The sequence below is a fragment of the Thamnophis sirtalis genome, unplaced genomic scaffold (genome assembly GCF_051295495.1).
Source record: "Thamnophis sirtalis isolate CommonGarterSnake01/CBP01778 unplaced genomic scaffold, rThaSir2_p1.2 scaffold_13, whole genome shotgun sequence".
Taxonomy (NCBI): Eukaryota; Metazoa; Chordata; class Lepidosauria; order Squamata; family Natricidae; genus Thamnophis; species Thamnophis sirtalis.
The window spans coordinates 40,956,839-40,983,037 of NW_028261393.1; the positions used below are offsets into that span (position 1 = coordinate 40,956,839).

A 26,199-nucleotide genomic window follows, 5' to 3' on the forward strand; every position below is an offset into this window, starting at 1 on the left:
TTTGGAAAAGATCTGGCAGCAGAAATCAGGCGCTCTGCCCTACCGGCCCAGTCCCCATCCCCGTCCTCATTTTCAATTATGGCCCAAACTGAGACACCTGTCTCTTCCCACGCAAATGCCCCACCAAATGAGTTTGATACCCAGGCCTCCTCCTGGAAAGGATGGGAGGGGGAAAATCTGTACTGTTTGTACGCTTTGGGTCAGTCTTCCCTTTGATTTGTATTTATTTAGTTTGTCAAACATGTACGACATAGCAGGAATAAGTATAAAAATGGAAATGAACAAAGGAAATGAGTACAAATAGATGGGGACAGAAGGACAGGGATGGTAGGCACACTGGTGCATTTACAGTATGCAGGCCCTCTTTATGGATCTCTTAGGAATGGGGTGAGGTCCATGGTAGACAGTTTGAGATTGAAGCTGTGGGGGTTTGAGGCTGTAATAGTGGAGTCGGGTAGAGCATTCCAGGTGTTGACCACTCTGTTGCTGAAGTTGTTTTTTCTGCAATTGAGTTTGGAGCAGTTTACCTTGAGTTTGTATCAATTGTTTGCCTGTGTATTATTGTGGTTGAAGCTGGAGTAGTCGTTGACAGGTAGGACGTTGTAGCAGATAATTTTGTGTACTATGCTTAAGTCAGACCTTAGTCGACGTAGTTCTAGGTTGTCCAAACCCAACATTTCGAGCCTGGTGGCATAAGGGGTTCTGTTATGAGTAGAGGAGTGGAGGACTCTTCTCGTGAAATACCTCTGGACTTGCTTGATTGTATTCATGTCTGATAAACAGTGTGGATTCCATTGTTGTGATGATTCTGGGATAGCCAATAATTTCAAAGCCTTGACTAAAACTCCAAGAAAACCAGTTGAGCAGCTTGAAAACTTTACAATAGAATGAGTTCTATTCCCACCCTAATTTTACTTTACTCTCTAGCTCAAAGTTTCCTGTCTTGCAAACCCCCCTTTCTGGTCACAAGACATCATGTGAAATTCTAACCTGGTCTCAGCTGTGTCAGTTCAGAAGGGTGGCTTGTTAATCTTGGGTTAAGGTTACCTGAATAGCAGAAGCTACCTTCTCCCAAACCGGCTGATGGATCCATTTCCTACAGGATTATGGACAGCAACTGACATACTCTGGACTGATCCTGAGTAAGCAGTTTTCCCTGGGTGGCCATGCTGTCTGGGAAGAAATATCCATCTGGTTCAGCTCCAAACCGGGAAAAAGGCACTGGAGGCAAAATAGAGGCTGATTGGAAAGATGGTTTAATGATGAAGCAGAACCACATGGAGTTGAGAGTGAGGTTTTTTTTTTTAATACAATAGAATAGCAGAGTTGGAAGGGACCTTGAAGGTCTTCTAGTCCAACCCCCTGCCTAGGCAGGAAACCTTATACCATTTCAAACAAATGGCTATCCAACATCTTCTTAAAGAATTCCAGTGTTGGGGCATTCACAACTTCTAGAGGCAAACTGTTCCATTGATTAATTGTTCTCACTGTCAGGAAATTTCTCCTCAGTTCTAAATTGCTTCTCTCCTTGATTAGTTTCCACCCATTGCTTCTTGTTCTACCCTCAGGTACCTTGGAGAATAGTTTGACTCCCTCTTCTTTGTGGCAACCCCTGAGATATTGGAACACTGCTATCATGTCTCCCCTAGTCCTTCTTTTGGGCTTTGTACTTGAGCTTCCTATTCCTGTGCAAGAACATATATTCTATTGGCTGTTGTCAGACTCCCATCAGGCCATATTGGAGATGTAGGGGTCATAGCTGGCTCTATAGGCAAAGTAGAAATCGTAGTCCATGATGGCAAACTTATGGCACACAGTATCCTCTCTGTGGGCATACGAGATGTCACCCCAGTTCAGCTCTGCACATGCGCCTCCCACCGACTGTGCATGGGAAACGGGGTGCATGCACACATGTGCAGGTGTGGGGCATGTGCAGGGGTGCATTTGGGAACCCACCCATGTGGGGGGGCAGGGCTCATGCGCAAGGGTTTAGGATTAGAGTTAGGGAGAAGAGTATGTGCAGGGGCTGTACGCACATTGCATTATGGGGCTTCAGGGGGCGCACATGCACTCATGCACACACGCACACTTTTGGGCACTCAGTCTGGGAAAGGTTAGCCATCACCTAAGGGTTTGTTTGAGCTCCCCAGGTTTGATTGCTATTTCTGAGGGTGATGCAATGAAGGCCCTTGTGTCCTGAAAGGGTGTTGGGTAATTCCTATTGTGGCTGAGGGTTAATCCTCCCTTTGTTCAGACTTTGCTGCAGGGAATTTCAAAATACCCTGTCTTGAGGGGGGATTCTGCCTGAGGTGTTTGCTTTGCCTGTGAATAGAGCTACCTATCTCTTTATCTCTTAAGTGCTGATAATTGCTCAAGGCCATTAAGAAAAGGTGTGGGCTGCTTTCTCCCTCTTAAAAAAACATGATTCTCCATTTCTCATCCAGGGAAATATAATATTCTGCCTTTCTAATATTTCTCAAAATATTTCATCCTTCTAGGAGGGGGGTGGGTGCTAACTTCCTACTGTTGCAATTGAACATAGAACCTTCTACAGAGCAAATAAGTTCTCTGTCACTGATCTAGAGTCTTCTCAGTCTTAGGAAGCTATTTTGCTCCTCTCTTTCTGCATTTTCAAGCCAGTGTTGACTCCTGGTAACAACCTAGGCATCTGATCCCTGCAGTTTTCTTGGCAAGATTCCAGAAAGGACTTGTCAGAGCTTTCTTCCAAGGGCTGAGGGACTGACTGGCCCAAAGTCACCCCACTGGCTTTGTGCCTAAGATGAGACTCAAACTCAGGATCCCCTGGCTTCTAAGCTGGTGCCTTAACCATCACACCAAACTGGCTCTGCACTTTGGTTCTAAGGTGGAGGGAAACAATAACTCTTCTCCCAACTTGTGTGGGACTAAGTCTACTCCTGCCTGGGAGCTCAGGCTGATGCAAAGTGAATTCAGTGCTCTGTTTTTATATGATGCCACGCTGTAAGACAAAGTAGAATTAATTTGTTTATTTACTTACTGGGCATAGATGCAGCTCCAAGCATAAATGGCCTCTTTAGTGATCTGCATTCAACATTGCCTGGCTGGCCTGAAAACCAGGAATGGTCTGCTCAGAATCTCATACTCTTGAGAGGTACAGTTCAAGGCAGTGATGGGTAAACTTTTACAGACAGTGCCCAAAGCGTGCATGCCTGAATCCCCAAAATGAAATGTGCATGCGGCCCCCATGCATGCGTCCTGTCCCCGTGCATGCACGCTTCCACATGCACCCACCTCTGCACATGCGCCCCACATGCCCCTCCCCACACATATATGGGTGCCCCCATGCACCCTGCCTCCCATGCATGTGTCCCTCTCCCCTCGCATGCATGTCCCTGCCCGTACACACTCCTGCACAGGTGCATACACCCCATGCATGTGTGCCCCCATGCACGCACATGCTACCCACGCACAACACCTATGCATGCGTGGCAGAGACCCGAAGACCAGCTGACTGGTGGGAGGTGCACACCGATGCATAGCAGAGCTGAACTAGGGCAACAGCTTGTGTGCCCACAGAGGGAGGGTTTGTATCAAACCAGCTGGCCTTTCCAGCCACAGCCCCCATCCTCTGCTACTTTGGTTTAGTGGTTAAGGCACCGGGCTAGAAATTGGGAGTTCTAGTTCCGTCTTAGGCATGGAAGCCAGCTGGGTAACTTCGGGTTAATCGCCAAGAGATTTTAAGTTCTAGTCCTGCCTTACGCACAAAAGTCAGCTAGATGACTTTGGGCCAAGACACTAGGAGACTGGGAGTTCTAGTCCTGCCTTAGCCATGAAAGCCAACTGGGTAACTTCAGGTTAATCACCAGGTGACTTTGAGCTCTAGTTCTGCCTTAGGCACAAAAGTCAGATTGTGTTGATGCTACGTATTACCATATATGGTGGACTTGTAAAAAGGTTAAAGCATTCTGGATAAAAATATGGTGGATTATGCAAAATATTCTTAAAAAGAGGATAAAGTTTATTCCTCAGTTATTCCTGTTAGGTATAACTACAGACTGTACAGTTATAGAGACTAATATGATTCTGAACCTTACAACGGCAGCAAGATTATTGGTGGCGCAGTATTGGAAGAAGGAGGAATTACCTACTATTCAAGAATGGACACTAAAAGTAACAAACTTAGCAGAGATGGCTAAAATATCAGCATATCTTAAGGACTATTCAGATGAGAAATACAAGCTGGAATGGAGAAGATGGATTGATTATATTCAGAATAAACCAGGGGTGGGTTTCAACCGGTTCACGGCGGTCCCTGCGATCCGGTTGGTTGCCGAACCCGGAAGTAAGTAACTTCCGGGAACGGCGAAGGGCCCCCCCTGTGCCCGCGCGCCTGCGCGCGCCCGCACCCACTCCTTACCCGGTTTTGCCGAATTCTGCGCTTCCACGCATGCGCAGGACGCATACAGCGCCTGCGCGATCCTCCAGGAGCAGCTGGAGCATCGCACAGATGCTAGTACGCATGCGCACAGCACGCGTGTGCACGTGCGCACCACGCGCATGCGCGAGGACGCCGCCGGCCTCGTTCCAACCGAACCGGTTGGAACGGGGCGAGAAACCCACCCCTGGAATAAACATGGGACTAAGAAACTCCAGATAGCTTATGAATGAATGAGCAAACAAGGATACAATTTGCTTAAAGTTAGCTTTACAAAAGGGGAGTTAAAGTACAAGTGAGGGATGATGCTAAAGTCTGTTAGCTTACTTTAGAATATAGATGTTAATGTTTGTACCCTGTATTTGCTCTGGGAGGCTGGGGGTGGGGTGGGGAGTTGGGTTTGTGGGGGGGAGGGGAGGTATATATTTGTAAAATATAAAATTTTCAATAAAAAAAAGTCAGCTGGATAACTTTGGGCCAATACACTAGGAGACTGGGAGTTCTAGTCCTGCCTTAGCCATGAAAGCCAGCTGGGTGACCTTGGGCCAGTTACTCTCTCTCTCTCTCTCCTCTTATAATGTTTTATTCATTTTCATTTTCAATTTTGTACATTCACTTATATACTGGATATTGGTAATAATAATATTATAATCGTAAGAAAAACAAAAAACAAACAAACAAACAAAAAAAAAAAACACCCCCAACCGAAACACAACTCATAAACCCCACCTATCACTTTCACACATCCCTTCTTCTCCCCCTCCAACTTTCCTTTCTCCCTCCAACAATCACCCCTCCTACTTCCCTTTCCCCTCCTATCTTCCTTTCTCGCCTTTCTCACCCTCCTTCCCCTCTCATCCTCCTTACATTCCCCTCTTCCTCCCTCCTTACTTTTCCCTCTTCTTTTCCTCTACTTCTCACTATGGTGCATTTCTCTATTCCTTACACCCAGAAAAAAAAAAAGGAAAGAAAAAAGCAATAAGAAAAAAAAGAGAAAAATAAAAAGAAAAGATAAGGAACAGCAGTATACAAGTGTATTCTTCTATATATTGAAGCTATATCTCCACCCACCCACCCACCCCCAATGAATCCCCCTCCCTAACCCCCTCCGACTTCCCAGGTCACACGCCCGGCACAGTTCAGTACCATTCACCTTCAAAGTATCTTATTAACAATAATAATGAAGATAAAATAAAAAGAACACTCCGAAAAAGAAAACAAAAACAAAAAAGTAAATAAAGTAAAATTAAAAACTCTTTTGCATTATGCTCAGCCTCCCATCATTCTTCAAATTTTAAACAGTATAAATCATTCCATTTATATTTTGTCCTCGTCCCTTAGTTCTTTGATATTTACCCCCATCTTCCTGTAGAATCTCCAGATAGTCTTTCTTAAGCTTATATTCAAATATTAGTTTATACAAAAATCAATTTGTCTTCATATTTTCGCTGCTCATCTTCCTATCCTTCGTTTCACGTCTCCATTCCTCCCAAGCCCAGATTGCATAAGATTAGGATCTCGCTCTTCACTTTAAAATCCTGAGCTTTTTATATTATACTTCAGACTTGTAGATTCATAAAACATATGCCCAAAATTCCTGCCAGTTCGTTCAATCCCAAGATTCCTTCATCAATATCCCACTCCACCTTCCTTTCTGCTCCACACTCCATTCACCCCAAACCGCAATTCAAATAAATCTTAGTCCCCGCTTTCCTCACAGAAAACACTTCGTGCGCAGTTCGGATTTAAACTCAAATAAATCTTGTAAAAGTCCCGTATCAATACACAGCTTTACCATTTTTCATACCAAACAGAAATCCTAAAGTTTTAATCAGTCCAAAAGCTTAGAAAGTATTTTAGAAACATCGCTGGGTCTGTATTCTTTACTCTTCTGTCCTTCCGGAAAGAAAAGGCAACCCTCTGCCTTATAACCACGTGTCCCGCTGCTTTGAAGATATAACTGAATCCTCAGTTTCCGCTCTTCTGCCTCTCCAGTAGGGGGAGAGCAACTCCCTCCTTCTTGTAGTCAAATGAGTTGCTGCTTGTCTTTCCTTCACCTTGTCCTTCCGCATTTCCGGGTGAGTCAGGAAGCCCCGCCTTCAGAGTTTTATAATAAAAGTCCCGAGCTTCCGAAACAGAATTAATACGAAATCTTTGATTTTCAAATGTAACTGTAATTCCAACTGGAGCCTCCCATTTATACTTTATTTGACGATTTCTGAGTTCTTGGGTTAAAAAAGTATAACTTCTCCTTGCGTGGAGCATCTGAAGCGGAATATCTTTAAAGACGAACAGATCGTGGTTCTCAATTCGGAGCCTGCTTTTATAAAACTTTTGTAAAATCGCATTTCTGGATTCTCTTGTGAAAAAATATATAATTATGTCTCTTGGAAGCTGTCGTTGCTCCGCCACGTGCGAATTCTGGCGATAGATTTTTCGAATATTCCAATCAAAATTAAGTCCTGGGCCTCCCACCAGTTGGCTGAAAGCTGCTACAAAAGTCTGTTTCAAACTCTCTCCTTTCCTTTCAGGCAATCCTCGAACTCGTATTGCAAACGCCTTTGTATTGTAATTTATCATTGTAAGTTGTGTTTGGTTATTAATAATCTCTTGTTGTAAAGCTTGAATATTAGAAGACAAATCAAGATTAGCCCTCTCCAAAGATTCCAATTTCGTCTCCATTTCTTCAATATAATCTGTTAAAGTAGACGCGACTTCAAACACATTCGCATTCATCTGGGCAATTTTGGCATGTATTTTATCGCATAAATCCAACACAAATTCTTGAATTTCTTTTCTAAAGTCATTAATTATTTGGGAGAGAAGCTCCTGTGTCAAGAAATCTCCAGTAGATGGCGTAGGAGACAAAGGCAGCGATTTGGTAGCAAGTTCTTTAGGCACAAGGGGAGAGGGTTTTTTTGCCTGTTTAGACTTGGGAGGCATTATAGATAAAATCTGAGAATAGACAGATAAACAGTGTCTTCAGCTGGCCAGTTCTCAATAAATTATTTGTGGACTTTGCTCATTAATGAGTAGCGATCTCCGGGGAAATAAAGCCAGTTAATTACGTCATCAATCACCAACACAGTAAAAACGCCATTTTGTGTCCCAATTGCGCAGAGAAGTTCAAAGGAGAAACAAGGCTGGTGTTTAGATAGTTAAAAAAAACAACACACACATCACAGAGGTGTGACCCGCTCGTATTATCTTAAAAGCAATTTGTCATTGTCCTGAGTGCGGGGGAGGCTGTCTAGGGCTGCAAAAAGGCAGCTGTAAAGAAATGGCTGGAGATGAAAGCTCAGCTACGTTGGATCCATTCTCTGTTCGCAGCCCAAAAAAAAAAAGAAGAGGGCTGTGAACTACGAATAAATCCTAACACCTGAGCTTCTGCCTGTCCCTTTCTGCCAGAAAGGGATGATATCTATTGATCTTAATTAGATATACAAACCAGATCTTTAAGAGGGGCTTCGTTGAGCTCCTCGGCGACAGGCTCCTCCCACAGGAAGCCCCACTCTCTCTCTCTCTCTCAACTCAACTCAACTCAGGGCTAATGTTGTGGGGAAATTGTGTTGATATGAAAGGTGTGGAGGAAGGTGTGTTGATACGTTTGCCACCTTGAGTTACTTCTAAAAATAATAAAGGTGAGATACAAACAAATAAATTACACCTGTGTGATACACATAAAAGGAATGGAGGGCTTTGATTTCAGTCTCAGTCACTATCTTTCCTTTTTCTGACCCCCCCTCTCTCTCCAGACACCCCCCCCCCCGCTCAGATATGCCCTTTTGACCTTGGTTGGTAGCTGATGAGCTTTAGGTTGGTCCCTGTTTGGGTTTACGGGACATGATATGTTTCATTTGGTCTCATCTCCCTTTGTTCATCCAGGATCCTGTTTGCATTCTTTATCCCTTGCGTCGCTTGCTATTTTAACCGGGCATAAGTCTTACTAAACTGAATGGGCTTTGCTTTCGAACAGGAATGCACAGAATTTCATTCTTAACGTCCACACAGTGAAGATTTTATGCGTAGCTCTCTGATGAACAATGGAGGATGTGCGCCACGACCTGGCAGGCGATCAAAATTGCAACAATAATAAAAGGAAGGAATTATTTTCGCACTGCAGGGTCATGTAGGAAGTTAGGACCCACCCCTCTCCTGGAAGAATGAAATACTCTAGGAAATATTAAAAAGGCAGAATATTATGTTTCCCTGGATGAGAAAAGGAGAAACATGTTTTAAAGACAAAGCAGCTCGCAAGGCTCAACCAAGCCTGGGACTCAGGACAGCCTACAGAGTTGCCCCCACATGGGACTCTGACAACCAATCAGAATAAAAGCTCAAATTCAAAAGCCCAGAGAGGGTATAAAACTCAGGAAATCTCAGCATCTCTTCCCTTTTCTTCCAGGACCTCAAATCATGTGGTCCTGTCCATCATCAATAAACTTCTTTCCAAGTAACTTCCATGAATCCAGTGTCTTTTCCCCCACTTGGAACTGAACCCAGATGGACATTTCTTCCAATAGAACAGTCAAAGCATTACAAGACTCTTTGTTACATCGGAAGTTGAAATGTCTAAATTGAAGTCCACGCATCTTCAAACTGCTAAGGTCGAGAAACATTTCTCCAGGGTCCACCATGAAAGGCACAGTTAGCTTATCTGTCCCATTTACAACAAGGCATTCTGGGTAAGGAAAACCAGCGTTAGCATAGGAAGATTAGAAATAACAGAATAACAGAGTTGAAAGGGACTTTGGAGGTCTTCTAGTCCAACCTCATGCTCAACCAGGAGACCCTTACCATTTCAGACAACTACCTGTCCAGTCTCCTTTTAAAAACCTCCAGTGATGGAGAACTCACAATTTATGGAGGCAAGCTATTCCATTGGTTTATTGGTCACACCGTTAGTTGAGATTTCTCCTTAGTTCTAGATGGCTTCTGTCCTTGGTTAGTTTCAATCAATTGCTTGTTATCCTGTTTTCAGATTTTTTTTGGAGAATAGGTTGCACCCTTTTTTTGTGTGACAACCTCTAAAATATTGGAACACCGCTATCATGTCACTTCTGTCCTCTTCACTATATCCAATTCCTGTATCTGTTCTTCATATGTTTTAGTCTTCAGACCCCTAATCCTCTTTGTTGCTCTTCTCTACACTCTTTCTAGAGTCTCAACATCTTTTTTACATCGTGGTGACCAGAACTGGATGCAGTATTGCAAGTGTGGTCTTACTAAGGCTTTGTAAAGTGCTACTAGTGGCACCATGTTCAACTATTCTGCTTGTATTCTCAAGATGTATTTCCTATTGGCAATGTTGATGGGGAAATTATGGGGACGAAAACCCAATGTACCTGGAAGGCATATATTGCATTATTTAAGGTTAATATTCTTTTTAACTTGGAACAATGGAATATCCCTATTAAATATTGATGCTATTCAGATTGCACATTAATATTAAATTATAGCATCACCCATTGATCTATTGCATTCTGCAAAATTTAATTTCAATTAAGTCAATTTAAATGAAGCAAAACATCGACTAAGAATATACAGATGGTCAGGAGAAAAACCCACAATCCAACTTTTAGGGATATAAGGATATAAGTTCTCAGAAAGATGGCCAACCTACTAAGTTGCAGCAAAATTCACCAAGACCCTTGTGTCAAAAGATCGTCAAAGAATGGAGGCCTTTGAACTATGGTACTGGAGAAGACTCCTGCGAGTCCCTTGGACTGCAAAGCGATCAAACCGGTCAGTCTTAAAGGAGATCAACCCTGACTGTTCTTTAGAAGGCCAAATCCTGAATATGAAATTCAAATACTTTGGCCGCCTAATGAGAAGGAAGGACTCACTGGAGAAGAGCCTAATGCTGGGAAAGATTGAGGGCAAAAGAAGAAGGGGACGACAGAGAATGAGGTGGCTGGATGGAGTCACCGAAGCAGTAGGCATGAGCTTAAATGGACTCCAAAGGATGGTAGAGGACAGGAAGGCCTGGAGGAACGTTGTCCATGGGGTCGCTATGGGTTGGACTCGACTTCACTACTAACAATAATGACAAAGATTAAGAAAGATTGGTCTAGTCGCCCTGAATCAACCATTTAACACTTTTGGCCTGGATGATTGAATCTTCATTGACATACCTCAAGACACTTTTGTCATCTTAAACACTAAGACATTTATTATGGCATGACATTGTATGGACTGCAGTCCATTTCATCAAGATACATAAAGTATTATCCCAAGAACAGTCTTTTTAGATAACCACAGTTCATAAGGTGGGGTTGTAGGAGAGAGAGGAATAGTAAACAGAGAGCATGAAGTGTTTTTTTTTAAGTGTGCTTTAAAATAATGGCCAGCAGAGGTTGACCAGCCATTCATTAAAAAGAGTTTCCAGCTCACAATGAGCAGTTTTATCAAAGCCAATGCATTAAAAAAAAAACCAGCCTGATAAAGTGCTACCTTTAGCTTTGAAATCATCCTGAAAAGGAATGTTTTGATTTAAATTGCAAGTGGAAAGTTAAAATCCTCTTAAATAAAACTGAAGAGTCTACAAGTTCTCTTTTCCTCTCCAAGGTCCTCGGTCACATACATCATGTTATCCCTTCACTCACTTATCAAAAAGCAAATGCCCACCCATTGCCAGAAGCTCTGACAGATGACTGGCTTGTTCTCGCGGGTTCCAAAGAGTTAGATGTGAAATCATAGGAGACAGATTCTGGACTGAATTTCAGAACACGTTTCATAACAGTAAAGAGCAGCAGAAAGAATGACCAAGAGGCCTCACCATCGCTGGAGCTGTCCAAGGTGAGGCTGGACAGACATCTGTCAGGAACACTTTAATCTTGGTTCCTCCAATGAACAGGGTTGACCGAGAAGACCTTAAAGAGTTTGTGAAAGTCCATGATTCCATCCAGGCGCTTGAGAGCATCACCTAGACATGGTCTCCTTCTTTAGCTTGGAATAAAGTCATTCATCTCCAACAGTTTTATCCCAGTAGAGAGTTTTCAAGTGGTGCACAGTGAGTTTGTTGGTGGAGGCTTCTGCTACCCACGATTTCAGTTCATTTTCTCATGTGCAGAAAAGCAAAAAGTGTTTGCATGAGTAATTTAACTCCCCCATCCCCTGTTTCCACCTCTTCAGCCCTGCCTACTGGCTCTTAAGTCACAGAACATCCGTACCACGGAAGTATGGTGTAGCTCTTCCATTCCTTAGGAGTTAAAGCGAGGTGTGATGCTAGCACCTTTCCTGTTGAGATCTTTCTTTGGCTCAGTGGCATCCATAACTTTGGCTCCCTTGAAGTCGCTTTTGCATTCTTATGTACCTGACAACAAACCAAAGCTGGCATCAGTGTGTTCTCCCTGCCACGTAGCTGAACCGCCGAAGAAGTGTCACTTCAAGTTGCTTCTCCCAACCAAGGAGCGCAAGAGGAGTGAGCCTTCGATCCATTCATTGGGCGTTGACATCATTTCCTGCCAGAATGCTACTTCCTCTTGTGTAGAATCCATCCAATCAACAGCAATTCCATAGCTGAAACCTGGCCCCAAACAAGAAGCAATAAAACACTTTAGAAATGGTGGTCTAGCAGCACACGAATCCAACTCCCAAGCATTCTCCTTTGTAGGTCCAAATTAGGCAAGGCCCCACTTGTGTTCTGAGTCATGGATGGATTTTGTAAAATAAACAAATTGCCATGGGCGTTGCAAAAGGGGCAGAGGGTGGCTGTCTTAAATCCCTGACTCCACTTTCGCTAAGCTGCCTTAGTGTTCTATTTGCATTGGAAAAACCTCCAGCACTCCAGACGTGCCAAATCACTACTCAACTAACCTACCCTGACTTGCCTCCCCATCTCTTAACCAGCTTCTCTTCCTCCCCACCCTTAAAAGAGACTTGCCTCCCCATCTCCAGACCTGCCCTAAATCTAAGTCATTTCAAAATTTGTGTAACTCATAGAAACAAATTTAGTTGAAATGTATTGGTTTGGATTGGATTGGATTGGTTTGGTTTGGTTTGGTTTGGATTGGTTTAGGCGTGGCACGACAAAACCGCGCTCGTCAAAATCGCGGTGATAAAATCGCGGCGCTAAAGCCGCGATGTCATCACCGCACGTCATCACCGCCGCGACAACAGCGCGGCAACAGAAGGGCGCATTAAAACGGCGCCGCGGCAGAAAGCCGACTTCAATTAAGGTAAGCGTTAGGATTAGGTTTAGGGGTTTGTTTTAGGGTTAGGTTTAGGGTTAGGTTTAGGGTACTGAGTGCTTGGGAATGCGCGAATTTGCCCTCCGCGATTATGTCTTCGCGGTAGGGTCGCGTTTTTCCTTAGCGCTTAGAATGGCGCGAATTAGTCTTCGTGCTTATGTCTCCACAGATAAGGGCTTCGCGGATTTGTGGTGGAACCTGGTTTAGGTTGGATTGGTTTGGTTTGGTTTGGTTTGGTTTAGATTGGATTGGATTGGATTGGTTTGGTTTAGATTTTCCACTAGTGCTTCCTCCAGCTTTTGTCTCTTGAGTTTTGGGAACTCCGTTCTCCAGCATGATACAGAGTGCAAGTGTGGTGCAGTGGTTAATGCATTGGACAAGGAAAGGGAAATCCCAGGTTCTGACCCATCCTTAGCCACAAGAGCTCACTGGATGACTCTGGACCACTTATTCCATTGTGAGGCTAAAATGGACAGAGATTCCTGTGCAACTGCTTTCAGTTTCTGGAGAAAAAGTAGACTATAAACCCAACAGTAATCAAATAGAACTAACTTCCGCCTTCCATCTGAAAGGAATTCTATGCTCTTTTGCTAAGTGTTTGTGCTTCTTAGTGTTTTCTATCACCACTGCCTGTGTAACTCCACATCCCTACATAGCTTCTCCCTGCAGTAGTTTAGCCTGTTGCCATTGCAAAATTGTATTTCTGGAGAGGTGACCTTCTTCTGTCCTTGATTAATTTCCATCCATTGTGTGGGGGGGGGTTGTCTTGCCTTCTAATGCTTTGGAAAATAGATTGACCCCCTCTTCTTTGTGGCAGCCCATGTCAACCCATGTCCTTCTTTTCACTAGACTAGACAAACCCAGTTCCTGCAACCGTTGTTCATATGCGTGACCCAACAAATGCGCGAACGTCAAAAGCGCGCCGACAAAACCGCGGGGCTAAAACCGCGATGTCAAAAGCATGCCGACAAAAGCGCACCGACAGAAGTGCGATTTAAGTTAAGGTTTAGGGTTAGGTTTAGGGTTAGGTTTAGGGTTAGGTTTAGGGTTAGGTTTAGGGTTAGGTTTAGGGTTAGGGTTAGGGTTTGGTTTAGGGTTAGGGTTACAGCGCGCTTCTGTCGGCGCGCTGTTGTCGGCGCGCTTCAGCGCTCATTTGTTGGCGCGGTTTTGTTGGCGCGGTTTAGTCAGGCGCGCTTTTGTCGTTCGCGCATTTGTGGTGGAACCGTTCATATGTTTTAGCCTCCTTTTCTGCATTCTTTTCCAGAGTATCTACATCTTTTTTATAGTAGGGTGACCAAAACAGATGCAGTATTCTAAGTGTGGTCTTACTAAGATTTTATAAGGTAAAGGTAAAGATTTCCCTCGCACATCTGTGCTAGTCCTTCCCGATTCTAGGGGGCGGTGCTCATCTCCATTTCAAAGCTGAAGAGCCGGCGCTGTCCAAAGAGGTCTCGTGGTCATGTGGCCAGCATGAGTAAACGGCAAAGGCGCATGGAACGCTGCTACCTTCCCACCAAAGATGGATCCTATTTTTCTATTTGCATTTTTACGTGCTTTCAAACTGCTAGGTTGGCAGAAGCTGGGACAAGTAATGTTCCGTTACGCAGCGCTAGGGATTCGAACTGCCGACAAACTCAGCATCTTAGTCCCTGAGCCACCCGTTCCCTTAAGATTTTATAAAGCGGTGCTAATCCTTCACGGGATCTTGATCCCAAGCCTGTTAAGGCAACTATCACAGGAGAATGAAAGGAAACAAAATAGACTCAGACAGCATCACCTACCTGTGCCGAGTCCTAGTCGGATCCCTCCGAGAAAGTGATTGGTCAATTTTTCATGATCCCAGACTGTCAGCTCCACGCAGGCATCCTTCAGATCTTCCGTGTGAAACCCATCGTACACAATGGTATGGTTGAAGACGGGGTTGGAGTCTCTCTTGACAATTCGGGTTTTTTGATAACTTTTCTTGCTGGTGTCCGGAAGCACGTAGCTTAAAAAGAGGAAGACCGGCATTTTGGCTCTGGTGGAATGTCCACCCTTTTCAAGGGCTTCCTGATCGTCAACATTTCCTTTCCTGTTTTCAAAGTGCTAGAGTGCCTCTTTTGCTTTAAGAGTCCAGCAAAATAATCATTAGCCCCACATGGGATAAATAGGGTGACTACTCTAATGGAGAGGTACTTGGCTAAGGCTGGGTTCATAGCCATAACAAAATCCAATACTATAGAGCAGTGATTGGGAAGCTATGGCATGTGTGCCACAGGTGGCACACAGAGCCCTCTGTGTGGGCACATGAGCCGGCGCCCCAGCTAAGTTCCACCGTGCATGAGTGGATTTTCGGGTCTCTGTCGTGTATGTGGCCAGTTGATTTTTGGGTCTCTGCCATGCACGTGGGAGACACACGCACATGCCCAGGGATTGTGGCATGCCCCCCATGCCCTGATTTTGCTCCCAGGAGGCTTCAGGGAGGCCTGCTATGCTCAAAACTGGGTGCAGGGGGATGTGGGGTCCCCCACAGTCTGTTTTTGGTCCTAGGAGGCTTCAGGGAGACCTGCTAGCTGCAAAAGGATGTGTGGGCTGTGTGTCATGCGCACATGTGCAAGGGAAGGCGCAGAGGGCGCACGTGCATGTGGAGGGGAAGGGGCAGTGCAGGGGGGCACATGCACATTCACGCAGGAGGGGTGTCGCACGTGCATTGCATTATTGGTGCGGTCGCACGTCTGTGCTTTTGGCACACAAAAACAAAAAAGGTTAGCCACCACTGCTATAGAGATTTCCTGGTTTGGTAGGTACGGGTCTCCCTTGATTTACGACCTTTCATTTAGTGACCGTTTGACATTACAACAGTACTGAAAAAAGCGACATATGACCGTTTTTCGCACTTAGGACTGTTGCCTAGTCATGCAATCCAAATTCAGATGCTTGGCAAACTGACTCATATTTATGATGGTTGTGATGTCCTTGCGGGTTTGTGATTACCTTTTGCGATGTTCTGACAAAGTCAACGCGGAAGCCAGCTTCACTTAACAGCCATGTTACTAACTTAACAACTGCACTGCTTAACTTAATAACTGTGGCAAGAAAGGTCATAAAATGGGGGGAAACTGACTTAACTGATGTCTCACTTAGCACCAGAAATTTTGGGCTCAGTTGTGATTGTAAGTTGAGGACTACCTGTATAGCAATCTGTTAAAATATTCATGACCAGAAGAGACATGGGAACAAGGTCAGCCAATGAATAGGCATAGTAACTAAGTCAGCCAATGGGAGCTTAAACAGATCTGAGTCTGTGCAGAGAATTGAAACAGAAACTTAAGCAGTCTGCTGCTCTGAGAAGTAAACTAGCAGTCTATCTGTGCTTGTCTGCTGAAATAAAGCTAACTGCTTGTGTTTGCCTGTAACTCTCCTGCCTTGTGTTTACTTGGAAGAACCACCTGTTGGTATTGTTCATTTATTCATCTATTCTTATATATATATAAAGAAGTTAATGAATCCAGCTGCATTAATTATCTGTGTGTACTTTCTGGATTTGAATTTATGCATCAAACTGACACAATCCTTCAACCAAAGCCATTAGATTATTTTTGCAATCTTTCTCATGTCAGAATTGGACATATTTCCTTACCTCGATGCCCTCTGAGTCTACAACCCCTAGGATCTCTGACCCCCTCAGGATTTGCATTGTCTCATCCAGCAAACCTTGGATTTTTTTTTTCAAACACAGTTGCTCAAAACAGGAACTTCAATCAGGCACCAATCAGAGGAAAGTTCAGAACCCCACCAATGGCACACCTACCATTTCACAAAGGAATCCACTCCCGAAGGACGTAACTGTGGGAGATCTTTGGTATCCTTCACCCAGATATGAACCTCTCCAGATGGGGGATTTTTGCGGCCTGCTGTGATGTATCATGAACATTGGAAAGCAAATAAGAAATATAGGAATATCCATAATTTTAAGAATATTACAATACAGATAATTGAATCTAGCCCATTCCCCTCCCCCCCAGTCGACTTCCCTCCAGACTTGGAGGCATTTCAGTCCCTTGAATTTCCAGTCCATATGGCTATTGTTTGGGTGGAGTGGTGCAGTGGCCTAGAGGTGGAGCTTTCGCCTCCCAATCAGAAGGCTGAGAGTTCGATCCTAGATAGAGGCAGCTATTTCTCTCTCTGGGCAGAATGGGAATGTATCTGCCGAACAAAACTCCACATTGGTGACAGAAAAAGCATCCAGTCAGTAAACACTCAGCTCCATTCTGTTGCCCAGACTCCACCCCGCAAGGGATTATGGTGCCATTAAAAGAAAGAAGATGACAGGTATATCATCTTGGGTATAATGGGTCTCCCTGTGTTCTCTATTAATTTTGACACAGAACATATCTGAGAGTATCTCCTCCGATTACTTGTTCTCAGATAGAATCCAGAAGCTCCAGCTTTTTTACTCTTCTTGTTTTGGGTTCACCTAGTAAAATTGTGGACACTCCCCCAATCTTACTCAATGGAGTGAGGGGCTTAAATCATCACCGAATGTCTATAGAGCCCCCATTGATTAGAAGACGAAGTGGCACAAACAATTTCCTGCTGCTTTCTGTCCACCACAACCACCTGAGGTAACTTCTCCAAGGCAGTTGTGGATACCTCCAAATTGTTCGTACATTTTTAAAAAATAATTTGTAAAGAATGTCTGTGGGTTCTTGATAGGTCACAGAAGCATTTCTGGAAACAAAAATGCAGCTTCCCATACAGCATATCATTTTCCATTTATTTATTTTCCTCTTTGAATAAAATAATGATTGAAGAAGGACCTCAGTTTGCTATGCAGTATCACAAGCTCAGTGGTGGGATTCAAATTTTTTTATTACTGATTCTGTGGGCATGGCTTGGTGGGCATGGCAGGGGAAAGTTACGGCAAAATCCCCATTCCCTCCCCACTCCAGGGAAAGGATACTGCAAAATTCCCATTTCCTCCACACTCCAGGGAAAGGATACTGCAAAATCCCCATTCCCTCCCCAGTCCAGGGGAAGGATACTGCAAAATCCCTATTCTCTCCCCAGTCCAGGGGAAGGATACTGCAAAATCCCCATTTCCTCCACACTCCAGGGGAAGGATACTGCAAAATCCCCATTCCCTCCCCAGTCCAGGGGAAGGATACTGCAAAATTCCCATTCCCTTCCCACTCCAGGGGAAGGATACTGTAAAATTCCCATTCCCTCCCAACTCCAGGGGAAGGATACTGTAAAATCCCCATTCCCTCCCCACTCAAGGGGAAAGATACTGCAAAATCCCCCTTTCTTCCTGATCACCTGGGACTTGGGAGGTAGAGAATAGATGGGGGCGCGGCCAGGCGGAGGTGGTATTTACTGGTTCTCCGAACTACTCAAAATTTCTGCTACTGGTTCTCCACTTCTGCATGAGCTCTATATTGTCTATCTCTGTTCTGATACTATCCACTGAATTTCTGAAAACAACTGAGCTGAAGGTGGTTGTTTTTACCTAGACTTCCTGGTGGCACATATTTGATGGAAAGATTCATCACCCCTCGATGGTCAACACCGTTGATGGCAGAGAGGCTCTGGAAAAGAAAAGGCCACAATAGACAAAAAATCAGGAATGGCCAAAGATTGCTCAGTCACCAGACACATCAACCTCTAAAGCAGAATATCAGCTGAGCTGTGCTTACCCGTGGTTTGAGCATGTACCAGTTTAATTTATTGTTTCTCCAGTCCCAGCTGGCCAAGTCAATTTCCATCTCGCCCAAGAAACTGTTCCTTCCCAAGGGATCGTTGTGCCACACAGACAGGTTCAACTTTTGAATCAGCAAAACCATTTTCTGTATTTTATACTGGGGAGATGTTGAAAGAGAAATGGATACACTTAAAGTCACCTGTAGCTTTATTTGGGGAAACACCTTAGAATTAAGCCCTAACACCCATGAATTGGGTATGGCTAGTTCAATGAAAAGAAGGACTGGAGTGACACGATAACCATATTCCAGTATTTGAGGGGCTGCCACATAAAAGAGGGAGTCAACCTATTCTCCAAAGCACCTGAAGGTAAGACGAGAAGCAAACGATGGAAACTAATCAAGGAGAGAAGCAACTTGGAATTAAGGAGAAACTTCCTAACAAGTGAGGACAATTAACCAGTGGAACAGCTTGCCTCCAGAAATTGTGGATGCCCCAATAACTGGAAGTTTCAAAGAAGAGATTAAACAGCCATTTGTCCAGAGTGGTATAGGGTGGGGGGAAGGGGACCAGAAGACCTCCAAGATCCCTTCCAACTCTGCTATTCTGTTATTTTTAATCTTCTTAAGACAAGCCTGGTTTTCCTTACCCGCAACACCTCGTTGTAAACGGGGCTGGTCGTTCTTTTCTTCACCGATGTCTTTCTCTTGCCCATCCTTGCCTTATCTGGAAGCAGGTATGTTTTCACGTACCTGGAAAGAGATGTTCACTAAGTGAAAAATTCAACAGACCAGTTCTTGGATATCAACCAGAGATGATCCAGCTTCTGCTGGTTTTGATGATTTGATGGACTTGGGAACAACCCAGGACAAAAGCTATGCTCGCCTATTTTTCTAATCTGAACATTTCTGCTAGGGTCATCCAAAGTGTAAGAGGGCCAGGTATGTTGGTGAAAACACAGTGCTTGCCTCTAACTTGTTGATGCTATTGTGTCCTCTGGAAGATGTTTCCTGCCAGATAATCCTTGCATGAGTTTGCTCACCAAATCTATTAATTTCACAAGGAGTCCCAACAGAGTCTAGGGCAGTTAATACCACTTTATAAGGCCTTGGTAAGGCCACACTTGGAATACTGCATTCCGTTTTGGTCACCACGATGTAAAAAAGATGTGGAGACTCTAGAAAGAGTACAGAAAGAGTACAGAGCAACAAAGATGATTAGGGGACTGGAGGCTAAAACATATGAAGAACAGTTGCAGGAACTGGGTATGTCTAGTTTAATGAAAAGAAGGACTAGGTGAGACATGATAGCAGTGTTCCAAGGGAGTTAAACTATTCTCCAAAGCACCCGAAGGCAGGACAAGAAGCAATGGGTGGAAACTAATCAAGGAGAGAAGCAACTTAGAACTGAGGAGAAATTTCCAGACAGTGAGAACAATCAGTGGAACAACTTGCCTCCAGAAGTTGTGAATGCCCCAACACTGGAAGTCTTTAAGAAGATGTTGGATAGCCATTTGTCTGAAGTGGTGTAGGGTTTCCTGCCTAAGCAGGGGGCTGGACTAGAAGACCTCCAAGGTTCCTTCCAACTCTGTTATTGTATTGTACAGTGATGGCTAACCTTTTGTTGTCATGTGCCAAAAATGCGCACCCACCCACATCCATAATCCAATGTGTGTGCGACACTCCCTGCATGCCCCACCCCCTGTGCATGCGCACCTGACTCCCCTGCCCTCCCCCACCCCCATGCATGCATGCATGGACTCCCCACCCCCATGCCCTGTTTTGGGCTTAGTAAGCCTCCCTGCACCCTTCTGGGCCAAAAAATGGGCTGCGGGGGGAGGGGTGCGCGGCTCCCCCATGCTCCCCTCCCCTTGCATATGCACGCATGACTCCCCCACATGCACACATAACCCTCCCCCATGCATGCGCACGCATCTCTCGCATGCACCCTGCCTCCCCCCCATGCATGTGTGGCAGAGACCCAAAAATCAGCTAGCCAGTGGGAGGCGCACGTACATGCATGGTGTAGCTGAGCTGGGATGACGGCTCTCATGCCCGCAGAGAGGGCCCTTGCATGCCACCTGTGGCATGTATGCCAAGGAGCCGAGGTGGCACAGTGGTTAAATGCAGCACTACAGGCTACTTCAGCTGACTGCAGTTCTGCAGTTCGGCTGTTCAAATCTCACCGGCTCAGGGTTGACTCAGCCTTCCATTCTTCCGAGGTGGGTAAAATGAGGACTTGTTTTGTTGTTGGGGGCAATATGCTGACTCTGTAAACCACTTAGAGAGGGCTGAAAGCCCTATGAAGCGGTATATAAGTCTAACTGCTATTGCTATTGCTATTGCCGTAGGTTTGCCCTCATGGGTCTAGGATAATTCAGTGTGGGACATTTCAATATGGGACAATTCGAGAGAGGGAAAAGTGGCTTGCAGAGGGCCTTGTCTTGTGTTAGGTTCAAGGTGCAAGTTGGCCAGGATAAGTTGGCAGGGATGAAACGACTGGGGCAAGTGGGTCAGAGCAAGTTGGCTGTGGCGAGTTGCCCACTTCTGTCCAGCAGAACTGAGATGGAAGTAAAATTCTTGGAGGATTCTCCGGCTTCAGGATATTTCACATCAAATTCCACACAAGCAAGCGACTAACAAAAAAATTAGGACAGTAGATATTGCTAAGACTTTTTTTTTTAAAACCAACTTTACTTACGGGTCTGTCCTTCCTTTCTTTTCCTCCACAATTGCCAAGTCTTTGCACTGGGAAACAAAAATTTGGAATTCTTGGTTCTTCTCATCATAATCCAAAGCAAACTGGACCAGCCCCTGAGCATCGACACTCCCAAAATCACCACTGTACACACTCAGGACACTGCCACTCACCTGGATGGAGGAGAAGACCATAAGGATGTCTTTGAGCACAACAGAGAAAGTTCACCAGATGTTTAGCAAGCTTCCATCATTTAAGCATACCATCTTGCTTCAAGCAGAAGAGAAATGTTATATCGGAGACTTAGATCTTGAATACATCTTGGACAGAATTAGGTAAAAATCTTCTAAATTTTCTCAAATTCAAATTCAACTCTAACCTCTGAAAACTATGAGCCACTGCCATTTGTGAAGTGAAGAGCGAACTAATACAGCCGCCGCGGCGCAGGGGTTAGAGTGCAATAATGCAGGCTACTTCTGCTGACTGCCGGCTGCCTGCAATTTGGCAGATCGAATCTCACCAGGTTCAAGGTTGACTCAACCTTCCATCCTTCCAAGGTGGGTCAAATGAGGACCCAAATTATTGGGGGGCAATAGGCTGACTCTGTAAACCGCTTAGAGAGGGCTCTAAAATACCGTGAAGCAGTATATAAGTCTATTGCTATTGCTAATTATGCAGAAAGATTCTTCAGTTTGAATCAGCATCAGTTATACTCACAATAATTTGCCAGAGAAGGAAACACACAGGGCATACATTTTAATGAACTTGCTTTCTCTTACTTAGACATAATTTAAGGTAAACTGAACTTGGCTTGGATAGCAATAGGACTTATATACCACTTCATAGAGCCTCTTGCCCCCAACAATTTGGGTCCTCATTTTACTCACCTCGGAAGGATGGAAGGCTGAGTCAACCTTGAGCCTGGTGGGAATTGAACTGCCAAATTGCAGTCAGCCGGCAGTCAGCAGAAGTAGCCTGCAGTACTGCATTCTAACCATTGCACCACTGCAGATCAACCCAGTCAGGTCAACTGAACCTAGAGCTCATGAACTATGGCGCAGATTGTGCTCCAGAGATCTACAAGTAGAATCATGGAATTTAAGGGTTAGTAGTAGTATTCTCACAGATCATCTGGTCTAGCCCAATAATAATCAGAAGATGTTCCATCTCTTCAGGGGTGGGTTTCAACCAGTTCGCGGCGGTCCCTGCGAACCGGTTGGTCGCCGAACCCGGAAGTAAGTAACTTCCGGGAACGGCGAAGGGCGCGCCCGCCCGCCCACGGTCCTTACCCGGTTTTGACGAGTTCTGCGCTTCCACGCATGTGCAGGACGCATACAGCGCCTGCGCGATCATCCAGGAGCAGCTGGAGCATCGCGCAGACGCTAGTACGCATGCGCGCACCGCGTGCGTGCACAAGGACGCCGCCGCCCCCGTTCCAACCGAACCGGTTGGAACGGGGCGAGAAACCCACCCCTGCATCTCTTGTAGTTAAGACTTCGGGCACAAAGAAAGAACATTACATACAATTCTAATCTGAAAATCAGAAACTAGTAAATCAGTAATTCCTAATGCAACTAACTGGTACTCCTTAACTGACAATCCCAATCGAGCCCAAAATTTTATGTTGTGAAGTGAGAAATTTGTTAAGTGAGTTTTGACATTTAAGACTATGACCTTTCACCAATGTCTCAGAGAGGATATCAGGAACCTTTTAAATAATCAGGGTGGTGAGAAGAGGATGGAAAAGGATTAGAATAATTTTGGAGGAGTTAAGATAGGTTCTCCCCCCCCCCCCAAACTGTCTTGCAGAAGCAATATTTCAAGAACCTACCGAAGAAACAGACGCCATGTCAGAGGAATGGCTGCCCAAGCTTGATGTCTTTTTGTGTCTGTTGAACTGGAAGCTGATTTCCGAAGCTGTGTCTGATTCTGTCTGCAAAGCATATCGAAAAAGACTTTAAATCTGGCACCATATGAAACTTACAACCATATAAGGGTGGATCCCCAACAGAACTGCAAGGTGATGTTGGTCTTGGGCCACATCAGCGTTTCAAAAACCGAACTGTCCCATTAGCAGAACTTCCTGATTAATGAACCGGTCACTGTTTCTCCTCACAAGGATTTCGTTATCATATTATTTCAGATGTTCTGGATCATCTGAGCCCTGATGGGTGGGCAGATTAAAAGTTGGAAGGGACCTTGTAGGTCATCTTGTCCAACCCCCTGCTCAAGCAGGAGACCTTACACCATTTCTGACAAATGGCAGCCCAGTCTCTTCTTGAAAGCCTCCAGTGATGAAGCTCCCATAATGTCCAAAGGCAACTTCTGTTCCATGGGTTGATTGTTCTCATTGTCAGAAAGTTCCTCCTTATTTCCAGGTTGAATCTCTCCTTGGTCAGTTTCCATCCATTATTCCTTGTCTGGCCTTCAGGTGCTTTGGAAAATAGCTTGACCCCCTCCTCTCTGTGGCAGCCCCTCAAATATTGGAAGACTGCTATCATGTCTCCCCTGGTCCTTCTCTTCACTAGACTAGCCATGCCCAGTTCCTGCAACCGTTCATCATATGCTTTAGCCTCCAGTCCCCTAATTATCCTGGTTGCTGCTTTTAAGAAGCACCCAAAGATCTCACCTCAATCCAGAAAATCAACATGAGGCAACTGTTTATGAAACTGACTGGGAAAAAGGAGTCTGAGCAGGGGTGAAATTCAGGTTCTGACAGGTTCTGGAGAAGTGGTAGCGGAAATTTTGAGTAGTTCAGAGAACTGGCAAATGCCACCTGTGGCTGGCCCCAGAGTGGGGAGGGAATGGAGATTTTGAAATATCCTTCCCCTGCCACACACACCAGTCCACGCCCACCAGGCCATGCCCACAGAACTGGTAGTAAAACAATTTGAATTTCACCACTGAGCCTGAGGTTTAAATCCACCTTCAGACATATCTTCAGTCTAATCCCTCAATTCACCTACCTCACAAGTTGCCGTCTGAGGATTAAAATTGAGATTCAGGAGGAAAGATACATTATTGGTGGTGGTGATGATGATGATGATGATGATGATGATAAAAACATCTACTAGAACAACAGTGAAAGTAATCAAATATCAACCTACCTCAGAGAGGAGGAAAGGCGAGGATCTGCTCAGCTCTTTGGCTCTTTCAGGCTCAAGATACTGATGGCTCAGCACCTGAGGCTTGGTGTAAGCTAGGAACAAAAATAGACATGCTTTTAATGTTCTCCTTCGCGAAGTTGCAAGGTTAATAAGACATTGCTTGCGAGAAGCCTCGCTCCAGAAATGACAAAAATATCATAATTCCCCAAAGGCCAAAATCACTGGACGGTTGGGGGAGAAATATCTTGGCTGAGAATGCTGGGAGTTGTAGTCTTTCACCCCTCCCCGGGGCAGGCACTTTTCAAGTTTGCAAAAATCCCATTCAGGCCCAATACCAAGGCACTGCAATCAATGACACAGCCTTTTGAACAGACGGCAGCTGTTTAATTTTGTGAATTGTTTCCCACCCCCCTCAACCGTGAGAGAGTTTAGGGCACGTCTTAAAAGCATAAGGGGGCGAGGAGGGACGAGCAAGGAATAAATAGCTATTTATTGCATCTTTCTCTTTAGATTTGTCTCCCTCCAGTGGTCAAGTCCACACTTTTCCCCCCTCTCCTAGATTGGGGCACTGTTACTTACTTTCAGTGGTTGTGTAAAGGTTGACCATGCTTTTTGCAAGGTTGCAGCCATTGGTGCGTCTTATTTTCTTGAAAACGGGGGCAGGAGGAACCTTTCCTTCTGGAACACATGAAAAAAGAAGTGGCACACCAAGGAGGTTAGCGGGACTCTCAAAATATACATCAAAAGGACTTCTTCCTTCAGGAAGTCAGAGCCCTTTTCCTATCTTTTCAGCCTTCTTCCTTAGGTAAGAAAGTGACCACGTTCCAAGAAGAAGAGGATGGAGACTAGGAAGGAAGGAAGTATAGAAGGAAGAGAGGGAGAAAGGAAAAGAAAGAGAAAACAAGGTGGTGTCTTGGCAGGTGCGAAGGATGGTAAACAAAGCATTCTAAACTATACCTTATAACCTTCCAAATGGGATAATAATAATATAAGAATGGCAAAGAAAAAGAATAATTATGTGAATGTATATCTATAATCTGTATGTAAGAGAACAAATGATAGTAAAAATATTTAGCATAATATAGGTAAATAATATCTGGTCATAAGCAGATGTCCTTACTCTAATGTACTCAATACATAACAACAACCAAAAGCAAAACAGAAAAGTGGTTGTGTATTGATGTGTTTCCAGAGCCAAAGTCTGGTGGATATTGCTGGTGGATATCACCCGGAGAACAACAGCGATCCATGAAAATTATATATACAAACCCTAATTGCTTTATGATGGCTACTAATGCAATTTCAACCATTAACGAGACTTCAAAGCTACTCCAGGGAGTTCTGTATTCAGATACACATTTTACTGCAAACTGTAACTGAGCACAAAGTGGTTTTTGAAAGACATCTTAACTTCTGGACAGAGAGCTTGGGAGGTTGCTTTCTAAAAATTCACCACTCATTTCTCACTAACAGGAGTCTTTCTTGGTGGGGATAGTTATGGGGAAAGGTCCACTGCTGATGCATTAGAGACGTAGCGAGAGGATTGTTAAGATATTGAGACAATTCTTGGCCATCCTATAATACTTTCTATGACATTCCCACATATCCTCTTCCCCCCACCCCCCCGACATGTGATTGTCCCTTGGAAGCATTTCTAAAAACAAGGCTTTCCTTCCTCATATTTAATTAGGGCTGGCAGGGGAAAAATGAGAAGAATTTCTCTATTCTGGTGGAATGCAATCAAAGTTAATGACTTTATCCACTGTGGCTGCTAGGAAAATGATTAGGCTGCTTTGGAGAGGCAACTGGAGCAGCACGCATTTTCTTTAGTTGAATTCACCCTCAAATTTTCAGACAAAATGACGTCAGTTTTTGCCTGTTGCAACCAAATGATATTAGCATTTTCTGGATGGCTAGAGATGTGTACCGTGTTTCCCCGAAAATAAGACAGGATCTTATTTTCTTTTGACCCCCAAAATAAGGTGCTTGGGCTTATTTTCGGGGAGGTCTTATTATTTTTAAGGTGCAGGAGGCAGCGAGCGTGGTCACCTTATGACTGCTGCTGTATTGCAATATTTTTGGGGAGGGCTTATTTTCAGGGGAGGGCTTA

The 26,199-nt window shown here is 44.6% G+C and overlaps 1 protein-coding gene across 2 annotated transcripts in view; it reads right to left on the reverse strand.

Annotated features, from left to right (window-relative positions):
- Window positions 1–10,558: 10,558 nt before the first annotated feature.
- LOC106544809 (synaptotagmin-like protein 2) overlaps window positions 10,559–26,199 on the reverse strand; it is a 59,473-nt gene continuing 43,832 nt past the window's right edge. Inside the window, exons 8-17 of one of the 2 annotated variants that reach the window (XM_087727695.1) lie at window positions 24,669–24,767; window positions 24,090–24,181; window positions 22,814–22,915; window positions 20,986–21,155; window positions 18,935–19,037; window positions 18,282–18,443; window positions 18,095–18,173; window positions 16,397–16,496; window positions 14,388–14,593; window positions 10,559–11,942 (exon numbers count right to left, since the gene is read on the reverse strand). In XM_087727695.1, the coding sequence (XP_087583821.1) occupies window positions 11,797–11,942; window positions 14,388–14,593; window positions 16,397–16,496; window positions 18,095–18,173; window positions 18,282–18,443; window positions 18,935–19,037; window positions 20,986–21,155; window positions 22,814–22,915; window positions 24,090–24,181; window positions 24,669–24,767 (1,259 nt within the window). In that variant the 3' untranslated portion in view covers window positions 10,559–11,796. Of the gene's footprint in view, window positions 11,943–14,387; window positions 14,594–16,396; window positions 16,500–18,094; window positions 18,174–18,281; window positions 18,444–18,934; window positions 19,038–20,985; window positions 21,156–22,813; window positions 22,916–24,089; window positions 24,182–24,668; window positions 24,768–26,199 lie in introns of both variants that reach the window. The other variant, XM_087727694.1, reaches the window with a different exon arrangement.